This window comes from Scyliorhinus canicula, chromosome 13, assembly GCF_902713615.1.
Source record: "Scyliorhinus canicula chromosome 13, sScyCan1.1, whole genome shotgun sequence".
Classification (NCBI taxonomy): Eukaryota; Metazoa; Chordata; class Chondrichthyes; order Carcharhiniformes; family Scyliorhinidae; genus Scyliorhinus; species Scyliorhinus canicula.
In genome coordinates this window covers 29179882-29192016 of record NC_052158.1, presented here as the reverse complement: position 1 = coordinate 29192016, position 12135 = coordinate 29179882, and the positions used below count along the sequence as shown (strand labels likewise).

The 12135-nt window shown below is 51.2% G+C and overlaps 1 protein-coding gene and 1 non-coding gene across 2 annotated transcripts in view; one reads left to right on the top strand and one right to left on the bottom strand.

Annotated features, from left to right (window-relative positions):
- The window catches only part of LOC119976164 (cytochrome P450 2K1-like), a 43717-nt gene extending 36804 nt beyond the window's left edge, over positions 1-6913 (top strand). The window contains exon 10 of the mRNA XM_038816393.1: positions 6536-6913. Within this exon, the coding sequence (XP_038672321.1) occupies positions 6536-6544 (9 nt within the window). The 3' untranslated portion in view covers positions 6545-6913. The remainder of the gene's footprint in view (positions 1-6535) is intronic.
- A 720-nt stretch (positions 6914-7633) lies between these two features.
- Positions 7634-7797, bottom strand: LOC119976811. The gene has a single exon (XR_005462991.1). It is a non-coding gene; the product is annotated as a U1 spliceosomal RNA (small nuclear RNA).
- Between the last annotated feature and the right edge of the window lie 4338 nt (positions 7798-12135).

Genomic DNA, 12135 nt, shown 5'->3' with positions numbered 1-12135 from the left:
TGTAACCTGCAGAGCTTGACCTTTCAATTCGGCGGCCCTATCCCCCCTCTTACTGTTTGCAGCCTTGTGTCCCTCAAAGTGGACCACCCTTACTTGTTTGCTAATCTCACCCCAGATTGTAAACATGTCGCCACTCGGAGCAGATGAAACAGTGCCCAGGACCGGACCTTCATTGGGTCCGAGGTCCAGAGGCTCCTTAAGGAAGGAGTTATCGAGGCCAGCTACAGTCCCTGGCGAGCCCAAGTGCTGGTAGTTCGGACTGGGGAGAAAAACCGGATGGTCATCGATTACAGTCAGACCATCAACAGGTTTATGCAGCTGGACACGTATCCTCTCCCCCGTATTTCCGACCTGGTTAACAGGATCGCGAAGTAAAAAATCTTCTCCACAGTGGACCTTAAGTCCACCTACCACCAGCTCCCCATTCGCGCGAGTGACCGAAAGTACACCGCGTTTGAGGCAGATGGCCGCCTCTACCACTTCCTCAGGGTTCCATTCGGTGTCACAAATGGAGTCTCGGTCTTCCAACGGGAGATGGACCGAATGGTCGACAAGCACGGTTTATGGGCCACCTTCCCGTATCTCGATAACGTCACCATCTGCGGCCACGACCAGCAGGACCACGACATCAACCTCCAAAAATTCCTCCGAACCGCAAAACTTCTTAATTTAACCTACAATAAGGATAAGTGCGTGTTTAGCACCGACCGTCTAGCCATCCTTGGTTACGTAGTCCGTAACGGAGTGATAGGTCCTGATCCAGAACGCATGCGCCCCCTGATGGAACTTCCCCTCCCCAACTCCCTCAAACGCTGCCTGGGCTTCTTCTCATACTACGCCCAGTGGGTCCCCAACTACGCCGACAAAGCCCGCCCCCTCATCCAGTTCACCTCCTTTCCCCTGTCGATGGAGGCCCGCCAGGCCTTTAGTCGCATCAAAGCGGATATCGTAAAGGCCACGATGCATGCTATCGACGAGTCCCTCCCATTCCAGGTAGAGAGTGACGCGTCTGACGTAGCTCTGGCGACCACTCTGAGTCAAGCGGGCAAACCTGTGGCCTTCTTTTCACAAACCCTCCGTGCTTCCGAAATCCACCATTCCTCGGTGGAAAAGGAGGCACAGGCCATAGTCGAAGCTGTGCGATACTGGAGGCACTATCTGGCCGGCAGGAGGTTTACCCTCCTCACAGACCAACGGTCAGTAGCTTTCATGTTCAACAATGCACAGAGGGGCAAGATCAAGAATGACAAGATCTTGCGGTGGCGGATCGAGTTATCCACGTACAACTACGATATCTTGTATCATCCTGGGAAGCTCAACGAGCCTTCTGATGCCCTATCCCGCGGTACCTGCGCCAGCGCGCAGATTAGCCACCTCCGCTCCCTCCACACGGACCTCTGCCATCCAGGGGTCACCCGTTTCTACCATTTTATTAAGACCCGCAACCTGCCCTACTCCGTTGAGGAAGTCATGACCGTCACCAGGGACTGCCACGTCTGCGCCGAGTGCAAATCGCACTTCTACTGCCCCGAACGAGTGCATCTGAACAAGGCATCCCGCCCCTTTGAACGTCTTAGTATAGACTTCAAGTCCAAAAAGATGTGCAGGTTAGGTGGATTTGCCATGGTAAATTGCCCATAGTGTCCAAAATTGCCCTTAGTGTTGGGTGGGGTTACTGGGTTATGGGGATAGGGTGGAGGTGTTGACCTTGGGTAGGGTGCTCTTTCCAAGAGCCGGTGCAGTCTCGATGGGCTGAATGGCCTCCTTCTGCACTGTACATTCTATGAATCTAAAGACCTCAAGGGTCCCCTCCCCTCCAACAATCGTAACACTTATTTCTTGAGTGTTATCGACGAATACTCTCGATTCCCTTTCGCCATTCCCTGTCCCGACATGACCACAACAACCGTCATAAAGACCCTCCTATCCATCTTCTCCCTGTTCGGTTACCCCGCGTACATCCACAGCGACCGGGGGTCCTCTTTTATGAGTGACGAACTGCTCAGCAGGGGCATAGCCTCTGGCAGGACGACCAGTTATAACCCCCTGGTAACGGTCAGGTCGAGCGGGAGAATGGCACCATTTGGAAGACCATCCTGCTGGCCCTACGGTCCAGAGATCTCCCTATTCCCCATTGGCAAGATGTCATACCCGACGCCCTGCATTCAATCCGGTCTCTCCTCTGTACTACCACTAATCAAACACCTCATGAACGTCTTCTGGTTTTCCCCAGGAAGTCGTCCTCAGGATCCCCTCTCCCGACCTGGCTGGCCACTCCCGGGTCCATCTTGCTCGTGTGCTGATGTGTGGGTGCACAAGTCAGACCCGTTGGTTGAGCGAGACTGTATCCTGCCGACCGTCGGGATACTCCACATACGCATATTGCGGATTGGCGTGGAGTAACTGGACTCCATCCGCCGGCGTGCGGCCTTCTCCCCCTACACCAGCACCTCCCCCCCAACCCCAATGCCCCCCGCGCCCCCACGACCCAGCACACATGCCCCCTCTTCCCCGATTACAGCGTCTCCACCACTGGCCCGGGGTACAGAGACACATCTACGACCAACGCTCCCGGAAGCAAGGTCGACCATCGGCCCGACGTCACTGGCTCCACTGCGACGGTCCTCCAGAACACCACGGGCACCCGACAGGCTGATCGTCTCCATCTGATGCGGCCATGGGACTTTTTTGGACATTTTTGTGTTATTCCGTTGTTATTAGTAGTAGTAGTATTGTTTTGCCACGAGCCAGTGGGCAGCTCACCCCTATCGATTTTCGCTGCTCATACCACCAGTCCTCGGACCCCCCCTCTCCCACCTTCTTTCTCCACAAGTGGTGAATGTGGTGGTATGGATATGAACACTGCCATTGGTGCAGAGCACTGGCTTCCCATTGGCTCTGGCTGGTCATGTGCCTCTCGTCCGATTGGTTGGGACTAGTCATGTGACTGCTCTCCAATTGGTCGAGAGGCAAGTAGGCCCCGCCTCCGAGGTGGGGTATAAGTACCCAGAGTTCCCGGCGGTCGGCCATTCTCTGTAGTCGACCACCGGGCTAACAACTAGCTGATTAAAGCCACAGCTCAGATCCTAAATGTGTCTTGAGTCGAATTGATGGTACATCAGGCTTATCAGCCCGATTGAAGGAGAACCACGTTTTTTTTTTCTTTCTTTTTTTGCTCGTCGGTTTATTTTTTGCTTTTTCGTTCTTTTTTCTTGTGTTTTTTGTTCAGTTTTTTTCTCTTTTTTTTCTCGTGTTTTTTTTCCCTCTTTTTCTTGTTGGTTCTTTTTTTCTTTTCGCTTTTTTTCTCCTGTTTTTTTCCCCTTTTCTTTTCCTTTTTTTTCCCTCAGGATTTTTTTTTTCTCTTTTGCACATGAGGAGGTAAAAAAAGATCAGAGGTCCACAGTGGGAAAGCCGGCTGTGAAGTCTGGGGCACGAGGGTTGTGGCAAAGGAGCAGAGGCGCCAATATATTCAGGTGGGGCCCAAGCCAGGCCAGTGTGGAGCTCAGGTCCAGGCAGCCAGCTGGACCAGGAAGACCAAGTCCATCAACCTCCCTCTGAGAGGGGCGTCCGGTGACAGGGATGTGCTGAGAAGTGGCCCATCAGGTGGCTCTCCTCCCGCGAACTTGAAAAACAAACACTTTCTACCTGAAAAACGCCTGTAAACTGAGCAAACCATCCCTCCAGCATTAGCAGAACAACGGAAGAGAGAAGGATGCCAAATAAGAGCCAGCCCAGGGATCGAGCAGAGTCCAGGAGTGGGAAGAGCCTGGAAAGTTGCAGACGGGCAAGCCGACCGGCGTACGAGATGGCGAAATGCGGACTTCGCTGGAGCGAGAGGGTCTGACCAGCCTCACAGTGGGATGGTAGAAAAACGTTCCTCTCAAGAGCGTTGAGGAAACATAGAGATGAGACAATGTCGGACATCCAGGCTGCGGTGAAGGACGCGGTGGCCAAAGCTCTGTGGCACATGCGGTTGGCCCTGGATGGAACTGAAAAGCGACTGGAGGCGCAGGAGGCAATGAGCAAAGACCTGGGAAAAGACTCAATGGACCAGAGCAACTGGAGCGTCGCCCTGGAAACGGAGGTGGTGAGGCTGGCTGCGACACAAGGCAACCTGAAAGGAACAGTTGAAGATCGAGAATCGGTTGAGGCGGCAGAACTTGCGAATCCTGGGCCTACCGGAGGGACTCAAAGGTAAGGATCCCACAAAATACGTGGCCCCAATTCTGGGTAATCTGGTGGGAAGGGAGAGCTTCCCTAACCCACATGAAATCGACAGAGCTCATTGATCACTCCGACCAAATCCCAAAAGCTGGGGACCAGTCAAGGGAAAATAATTTTGAAAATGCACCGGTACCCAGACCGGGAAGAATCCTGCACTGGACCAGGCAGTCTGGACCAACCCTTCGGCCCTCAATGTTGTGCCGAGCCATGATCACCCTACTCAAACCCACGTATCCACCCTATACCCGTAACCCAACAACCCCCCCCCTTAACCTTACTTTTATTAGGACACTGCGGGCAATTTAGCATGGCCAATCCACCTAACCCGCACATCTTTGGACTGTGGGAGGAAACCGGAGCACCCGGAGGAAACCCACGCACACAGGGGGAGGATGTGCAGACTCCACACAGACAGTGACCCAGCCGGGAATCGAACCTGGGACCCTGGAGCTGTGAAGCATTTATGCTAACCACCATGCTACCCTGCTACAGGGACATTTGGGCTGACCTGGTCAAGCGCCTGGCCGCATTCAACAAAGAGAAAGCCGCGCTGTACAAGAATGGCGCAAAGTTCAGCATGCTGTACCCAGCCAAGCTCTGGGTCACATACCAAAACAGCACTTGTCCACCGTCCCTGCAGATGCGGGAAGGGTCATCGCAGAGCATGGACTGGAAAAGCGGCAGCAGGGGCAGTGATGAGATGCCTGCAGAACGTGACGCAAACAGCACAAGGTTTTAACATAAGGGGGAAGGAAAAAAGAGCTTCCCCCCCCCCCCCCCCCCCATAGCTTGTACATCCAATGCCAGACCACTGCCACTGCGGCCGTTTTACGCGGGAGAGCAATGCCTCGTTTTGCAAGGCAAAAGAGTGAAATAGGGAAGGAGGAGCTGAGTGCAGATAAGAATCGGGTAAGATGGGGGAAAGAATGAGTAGGGAGCCCATGGAATGAGTGATTAGAGGAAATATAACAACTCCGGGGAGGGGGGAGGGGCCACCACACTAGCAGGGTAGCTAGCTCAGGGAGTCGTAAGGAGGAAAGAAGCCACAGCACGTTCCCAGCAAGGAGAAAGGAGAGGGAAGGGGGGGGGGTACCATAAGGGCGTATTAAGCGAGGAAAGATGGAGGACATTAGACTGGCTACAGCACGCCATACGTGACGACTAGGAACAAAATGGCACTGCAAACAACCATTTGGGTGGGTCACTGGACAAAGGGAAACCCTGGAGCGCTGGGGCCCGACCTCACGGGGAGAACAGTGACTGGGGCAATTTTGGATGCCCCCCCCCTAACAAAGGGAAACCCTGGAGGGCAGAGGGTGCATCCACCAGGTAATTTTAACGGATCCCACAGGAGCGGGGGACAAAAACCTCCACCAGGATAGTCACCTGGAACATTAGGGGACTTAACAGCCCAGTGAAAAGATCCAGGGTGGGATTCTCCATTTGCCAACGCTGAAATTGCGAAACGCAATTGGACAGAACAGCTTCCGGATCCGAAATCGGGGTCGGAGCCGGTTTCATGCCAAGTCAGGATGCTCTGGCACCCTGAAAATAGCCTCAATGCATTGCTCGCTGCGCGGGGTAAATGTGCAGTCGGCAGTTACACTCCGCACTGACATCTGAAAATGCATAAATCTGTTTAAAATGGATCCGAAAATTAGATTGTGTTGAACTCAAATTCTTTAAATGTTTTCACCAGGCAACGCAGACAGTAGTGGCAGACTGAGACACTCCAGAAGCACAGGAGGTGGGGAGAGGCTGTGAGGAGACACTTGTCATTGTGGGACCCAGTGACACTCAGACACACAGAGACTGTATAATCCACATTGATATCACTATAAATCCACAAACAGAATCTCAGTAAGAATCCACATCCTCTTTCCAGTCCTGTGTTGGGGGTTCAGTGTTGGCTATTTCAATCTGCGGCGACATTCCCGACAAGAAGAAAAGGCATTAACCAAAATTTGGCTGAGATCATCCCGGGATTAACATACCAATGGACAGGGATCAGATTGAGAAACATCCCAACATGTCAGAGATTCAGAGCTGGAATCTGCAAACTGCTCATTCAGGATAGACCTGACTAGGAACCCAATCCCAAAACCGTCTCCAAGGGAATGGACATAATCCCCACTCTGGTTCAATGTGTGTTCCCTGTGTCTCAATCTGGTTTATAATAACTCTGACTTGTTTGTATTTAGTTGTTGCTGAGAGATTGTGCGACTGACCGTGAATCATTGACTTGTGTGTTATTCTGTTCAAAAATGATCTTGTTTTCTGGTTTAATCAAAGTTATTCTCTCTCCCGCAAGGAATGTTAAAACCTCCAACATGAAGATCCAAAGAGGGAGAGTTTGGGACCAGGACTCCTGGCCAGAGGGTTCGGACTGAGATCTTCTCCAAGTCTGCACTTGAGTTTGTGTCTGTTTCTTACCCCGAGATTTAATTTCCTCTCAGGGACCCGGTGTTTGCTGGTTCTGGTGAATGCTGAACCGAGAGCCTGGAATTTTAAACTGGTTTAAACCCTGGGGTTGAAGTCGCCGGAACTTGAAAATCATAACAAACATGTTCACCCCCCAGGTGTGTGACAAACAGGATCCCCCACAGGAGGAAATTAAAAGGGTAAATGTGAAACTGTCTGGTCTTGTTAGAATCCAGGAATAATTCGCTTTCGGCTATGTGACCAATGTGAGGGTTAAATTCCCCACGGCCATTTCAATTCAATTTCCTGGCGTCTGGTTTGAGATTTCTCTCTCCCCATATTCCCTTTTTCTGGAGCCTGCTCTCTCCAAGAAATAATCTCAAGTGAATGAAAAGTTTGTTCCTGACAGACCCACACCAGGGGCAGGAAAGGACATTACACGTGGGAGAGGGGGCAGGAGCTTCACACAGTAGGAATTACACGGGGCTGTTCACGGGGAGTTTGTAAAGAGGTGGGTGAGGTGGGCTGTTCGCTTCGGACAGGGAATTGGAAGAGGGGTGTTCACAGGGAGGGAATTAATGTCGACAGGGAAATGTCGCTTCGTGTTTTCAATGCTGAATGTAAATTATTAATTTACAGAGAGATAGCGGGGCGCTGGAAGGGTCCGGGAGTGGAACAATTGCGGGTGAAAAATTGGTGCTGGTAATTTGCAGAGCATGAAGTAAAATAGCAGGGAGAGAATTACGTGGGTAAATGTTTGTGGGCCAAATTGTGCTAGGTGTGGTTGTAAATCGCAGGCAGAGTACTGAGGTATGCGGGGAAGGAGCAATTGTGCAGTGATGAAGCAAGGGAGAAAATAACGTTGGCTGGATATTTGCTGAGAAAAGACAGCAAACGTGCGGAGACGACAAGTCCAAAGGCATTAGAGGAAAGTACATGAGAAGGCAACCATGAAAAAACTGTTAAATTCTACTGTTAATTTGCAAATCAGGGGAGAGCGCGAACGCAGTCCCCCACTACCACAAATTTTGCAGTCGAGTATCCCGCATTTGGGGACATCGCAGGCGTCAGCACACCCGAAGTGCAATGGGCTAGCCTCGTCCTGGGCGAACCACCTTCTTGATCATGGTTTCACCCCTGCCAGGTAAGTATGCTTGAAAACTCTCACACCCTCCCTTCCCACATCAGCTACTATCCTTCACAGTCACGCTAGCTCAGTTTGCAAACTCAGAACCTCACCTGGTTCACAATCTGCTTCCCTTTCCCAGCTCGCCATTTCTCATTTATTACATGAATTTCCCTCTGGTTGAAGAACAAAAGCTGTTTGCTTCAGAGAGTGTCTATTACTATTTGCATATTACCCTTAAATGGCAATGGCCTCGCCTTCCTGGACGGTTGACTACAATATGAATCATGACCAGCTGGTGGGGCTGTTCCCTTAGCTCTCAAACTGACTCACTCCACTGACAAGACAACTGTCATGATGCATCTGGCAATGAAATCTGAGAAAATGTTTCTGATATATTTGTCCCTTTCGCTCACCGTGGAGTTCCGCTATAGTAATGTGTGCAAGGAGGCGGTGTAATGCAATGTAGCGCGGGAAACAGAGAAGAAGCCCGTACAAGAGGAGATTCACGAGGTTAATCCCAGAGTTGAAGGGGTTGGATTACGAGGAGAGGTTGAGTAGACTGGGACTGTACTCGTTGGAATTTAGAAGGATGAGGGGGGAACTTATAGAAACATATAAAATTATGAAGGGAATAGTTAGGATAGATGCAGGCAGGTTGTTTCCACTGGCGGGTGAAAGCAGAACTAGGGGGCATAGCCTCAAAATAAGGGGAAGTAGATTTAGGACTGAGTTCAGGAGGAACTTCTTCACCCAAAGGGTTGTGAATCTATGGAATTCCTTGCCCAGTGAAGCAGTTGAAGCTCCTTCATTAAATGTTCTTCAGATAAGATAGATAGTTTTTTGAAGAATAAAGGGATTAAGGGTTATGGTGTTCGGGCCGGAAAGTGGAGCTGAGTCCACAAAAGATCAACCATGATCTCATTGAATGGTGGAGCAGGCTCAAGGGGCCAGATGGCCGACTCCTGCTCCTAGTTCTTATGTTCTAAGAGGGAACCCGCCTTAATAAAGATTCAGGCCATTGCAGAGGTACCTGCACCTCAGAATATGTCCAATTAAGGGGCAATTTAGCGTGGCCAATCCACCTACCCTGCACATTTTGGGTTGTGGGGGTGAGAACCATGGAGACACGGTGAGAATGTGCAAGCTCCAAATGGACAGTGTCCCGGGGCTGGGATCGATCCCGCTGGGAAAGGGAATATTTTGAACATTAAACAAGTGGACAACACACCTGTCACTCCAAGTCAGTGAGAAAACACACTGGGAATGACCCTGTGCTCTCAGAGGTGATTGACCTGGTTTTACAAGGTAAGCCTTTAGGACTAAGGCCTAGCCTGAAGCCTGACGTCTCCAGGAGGATGGAGCTGTCAGTTCAGTCAAGGTATCTTCTATGGGACCTCAGAGTGGTTATTCCGCCACCATTGTGGAAACGGGTGTTAGAGAAGCTACATGAGGGCCACTGTGGAGACGTACGCATGAAGGAAATAGCGAAAGTTATTTCTGGTGGCCGTGACTGGACACGGAAATCGAAGAGAAAGCGGGAACATGTTCTTCCCCCGTGTGAAAACTGCCACCTTTAGCGCCTCTACATCCCCGGGAGTGGCCTGAAGAGGCTTGGCAACGCGTGCTTGTGGATTCTGCAGAGCCTTCTGAAGGACACATGTTTTTAGTCACGGTTGATGCTCGTGCTAAATGGCCAGAGGACATCTATCCGAGGAGACCATTCAGCTCCTTGAGTTTGTCCCACTCCATCATGGCTGATCTCGACCGTGACTCAATCCACCTGCCTCCCTTTGATATCCCACAATCCCTTGCGGTCCATGGCTAACTAAGAAAGTTAAGGATGGTATGAAATTACAAGGAAAGGCATAAAAAGCTGTCGAGTTTAGCGGTAGCTCAGAAGATTGGGAAAATTTCAAGAGACAGCAAAGATTGACTGAGAAAAAGAAGAGGATTAAGATGGGAGCCTGAGAGGTAACAAAGAAGAAACTTTTAAAAACAAGGGAATGACAGAGGCTGTGAACAAGTAAGTTGTGGCTTCGTTACAGAAGTCACAGTAGACATTACAAGAATAGGAGAAAATTAAGAGGCAAAAGGGACTTTTGAGCTATATGACCCAGGACACCAGTTTTAAAGCGGGCTGTCAGCGGCATGCACAGCTGCATGGCTGCCTTGCCGACTGCGGTAATGGTGTTGCGTCCCCGTCCACCCCGACCCCACAGCTACCTCCTGGCCAACCCCAGTACTCTCCCCAGCCCTGGCATAACCACCCCCCCCCCCCCCCCCCCCCCGGGCATGGCTGCCGGTGAAGTATGGCGGTGCTGGACACTGCCCCGGTGAGGGCGGGCCAATCCACCTACAATGCAGATCTTTGGGTTGTGGGAGTGAAACCATACAAACAGGGGGAGAATGTGCAAACTCCACAGGAACATTGACCCAGGGCCGGGATCAAACCTGGGTCCTCAGCGCCGTAGGCAGCAGTGCTAACCACTCCGTGTTTGGTAATAACAAGTATTTATTTTTAATACCTGGGCAGGTAACCAACAAACCTATGTATAGATAATTATATCTATGTTACTGTAGAGCTAAGGTGAGATGCGACTGTCCTGTTGTCCATCCTGCTGCCAAGTGCCAGTGTCTTGTCAATCAGCCGATGTATATAACTGGCTCCATGTGTGACTGGTTCCACCTACTGGCCGGAGAACATAACTGTCCCTCAAAGTATTGGGTGAAAGAATCGGAATGTAAGAGAGGGTGTCTGAGGCGCTTATCAGCCCAATAAAAGGAGAAGGTCGGGTTTTTTTTCTCTTATTTTTCCTCCTAGGGTTCTTTTTTTCTGATTTTCAGTTTTTTTCTTTTTCTCAGGGTTTTTTCCGGATTTCTTTACTTTTTTCTTTCTCTTTCAGGGGTTAGGGTTAGTAATGGCCACACCTCTGGTGGTGGCCGCGTACTTGCCGACACTTCAGGCTGATCAGCCAGATCGAAGGAGAACTCTGGCTTTTTTTTCTCTTTTTGGTGGGTTTTTTTTCGGGTTTTTTTCTCTTTTCTCCTGGTTTTTTCCCCTTTTCTTTGCTTTTTTTTTCCCTCGGGATTTTTTTTTCTCTTTCGGACATGAGGAGGTAAAAAAAGATCAGAGGTCCACAGTGGGAAAGCCGGCTGTGAATTCTGGGACACAAGGATTGTGACAAAGGAGCAGAGGCGCCAATATATTCAGGTGGGGCCCAAGCCAGGCCAGTGTGGAGCTCAGGTCCAGGCAGCCAGCTAGACCAGGAAGACCAAGTCCATCAACCTCCCTCTGAGAGGGGCGCCCGGTGACGGGGATGTGCTGGAAACTCGCACATCAGGTGGCTCTCCTCCCGGGAACTTGAAAAACAAACACTTTCTACCTGAAAAACGCCTGTAAACTGAGCAAACCATCCCTCCAGCATTAGCAGAACAATGGAAGAGAGAAGGATGCCAAACAATAGCCAGCCCAGGTGTCGAGCAGAGTCCAGGAGTGGGAAGAGCCTGGACAAGCTGCAGACGGGCGAGCCGACCGGCGCACGAGATGGCGAAATGCGGACTTCGCTGGAGCGAGAGGGTCTGACCAGCCTCACCGTGGGATGGTAGAAAAACGTTCCTCTCAAGAGCGTTGAGTGAACACAGACGAGACAACGTCGGACATCCAGGCTGCGGTGAAAGATGTGGTGGCCGAAGCTCTACCGCACATGCGGTTGGCCCTTGACGGAGCTGAAAAGCGACTGGAGGCCCAGGAGGCGATGAGCAAAGACCTGGAAAAATGGACCAGAGCAACTGGAGCGTCGCCCTGGAAACGGAGGTGGTGAGGCTGGCTGCGACACAAGGCAACCTGAGAGGAACAGTTGAAGACTGAGAATCGGTTGAGGCGGCAGAACTTGCGAATCCTGGGCCTACCGGAGGGACTCAAAGGTAGGGACCCCACAAAATACGTGGCCCCAATGCTGGGTAATCTGGTGGGAAGTGACAGCTTCCCTAACCCACCTGAAATCGACAGAGCTCATTGATCACTCCGACTAAATCCCAAAGCTGGGGACCAGTCAAGGGCGATAATTTTGAAAATGTACCGGTACCCAGACCTGAAAGAATCCTGCACTGGACCAGGCAGTCCCAGCTGGGAACGTCACAGGATCCGGATATACAGGGACATTGAGGCTGACCTGGTCAAGCGCCAGGCCGCATTCAACAAAGAGAAAGCCGCGCTGTACAAGAACGGCTCAAGGTTCAGCATGCTGTACCCAGACAAACTCTGGGTCACATACCAAAACAGAGAGCACTTGTTCACCGTCCCTGCAGATGTGGGAAGTTTCATCGCAGAGCATGGCCTGGAAAAGGGCAGCAGGGGCAGT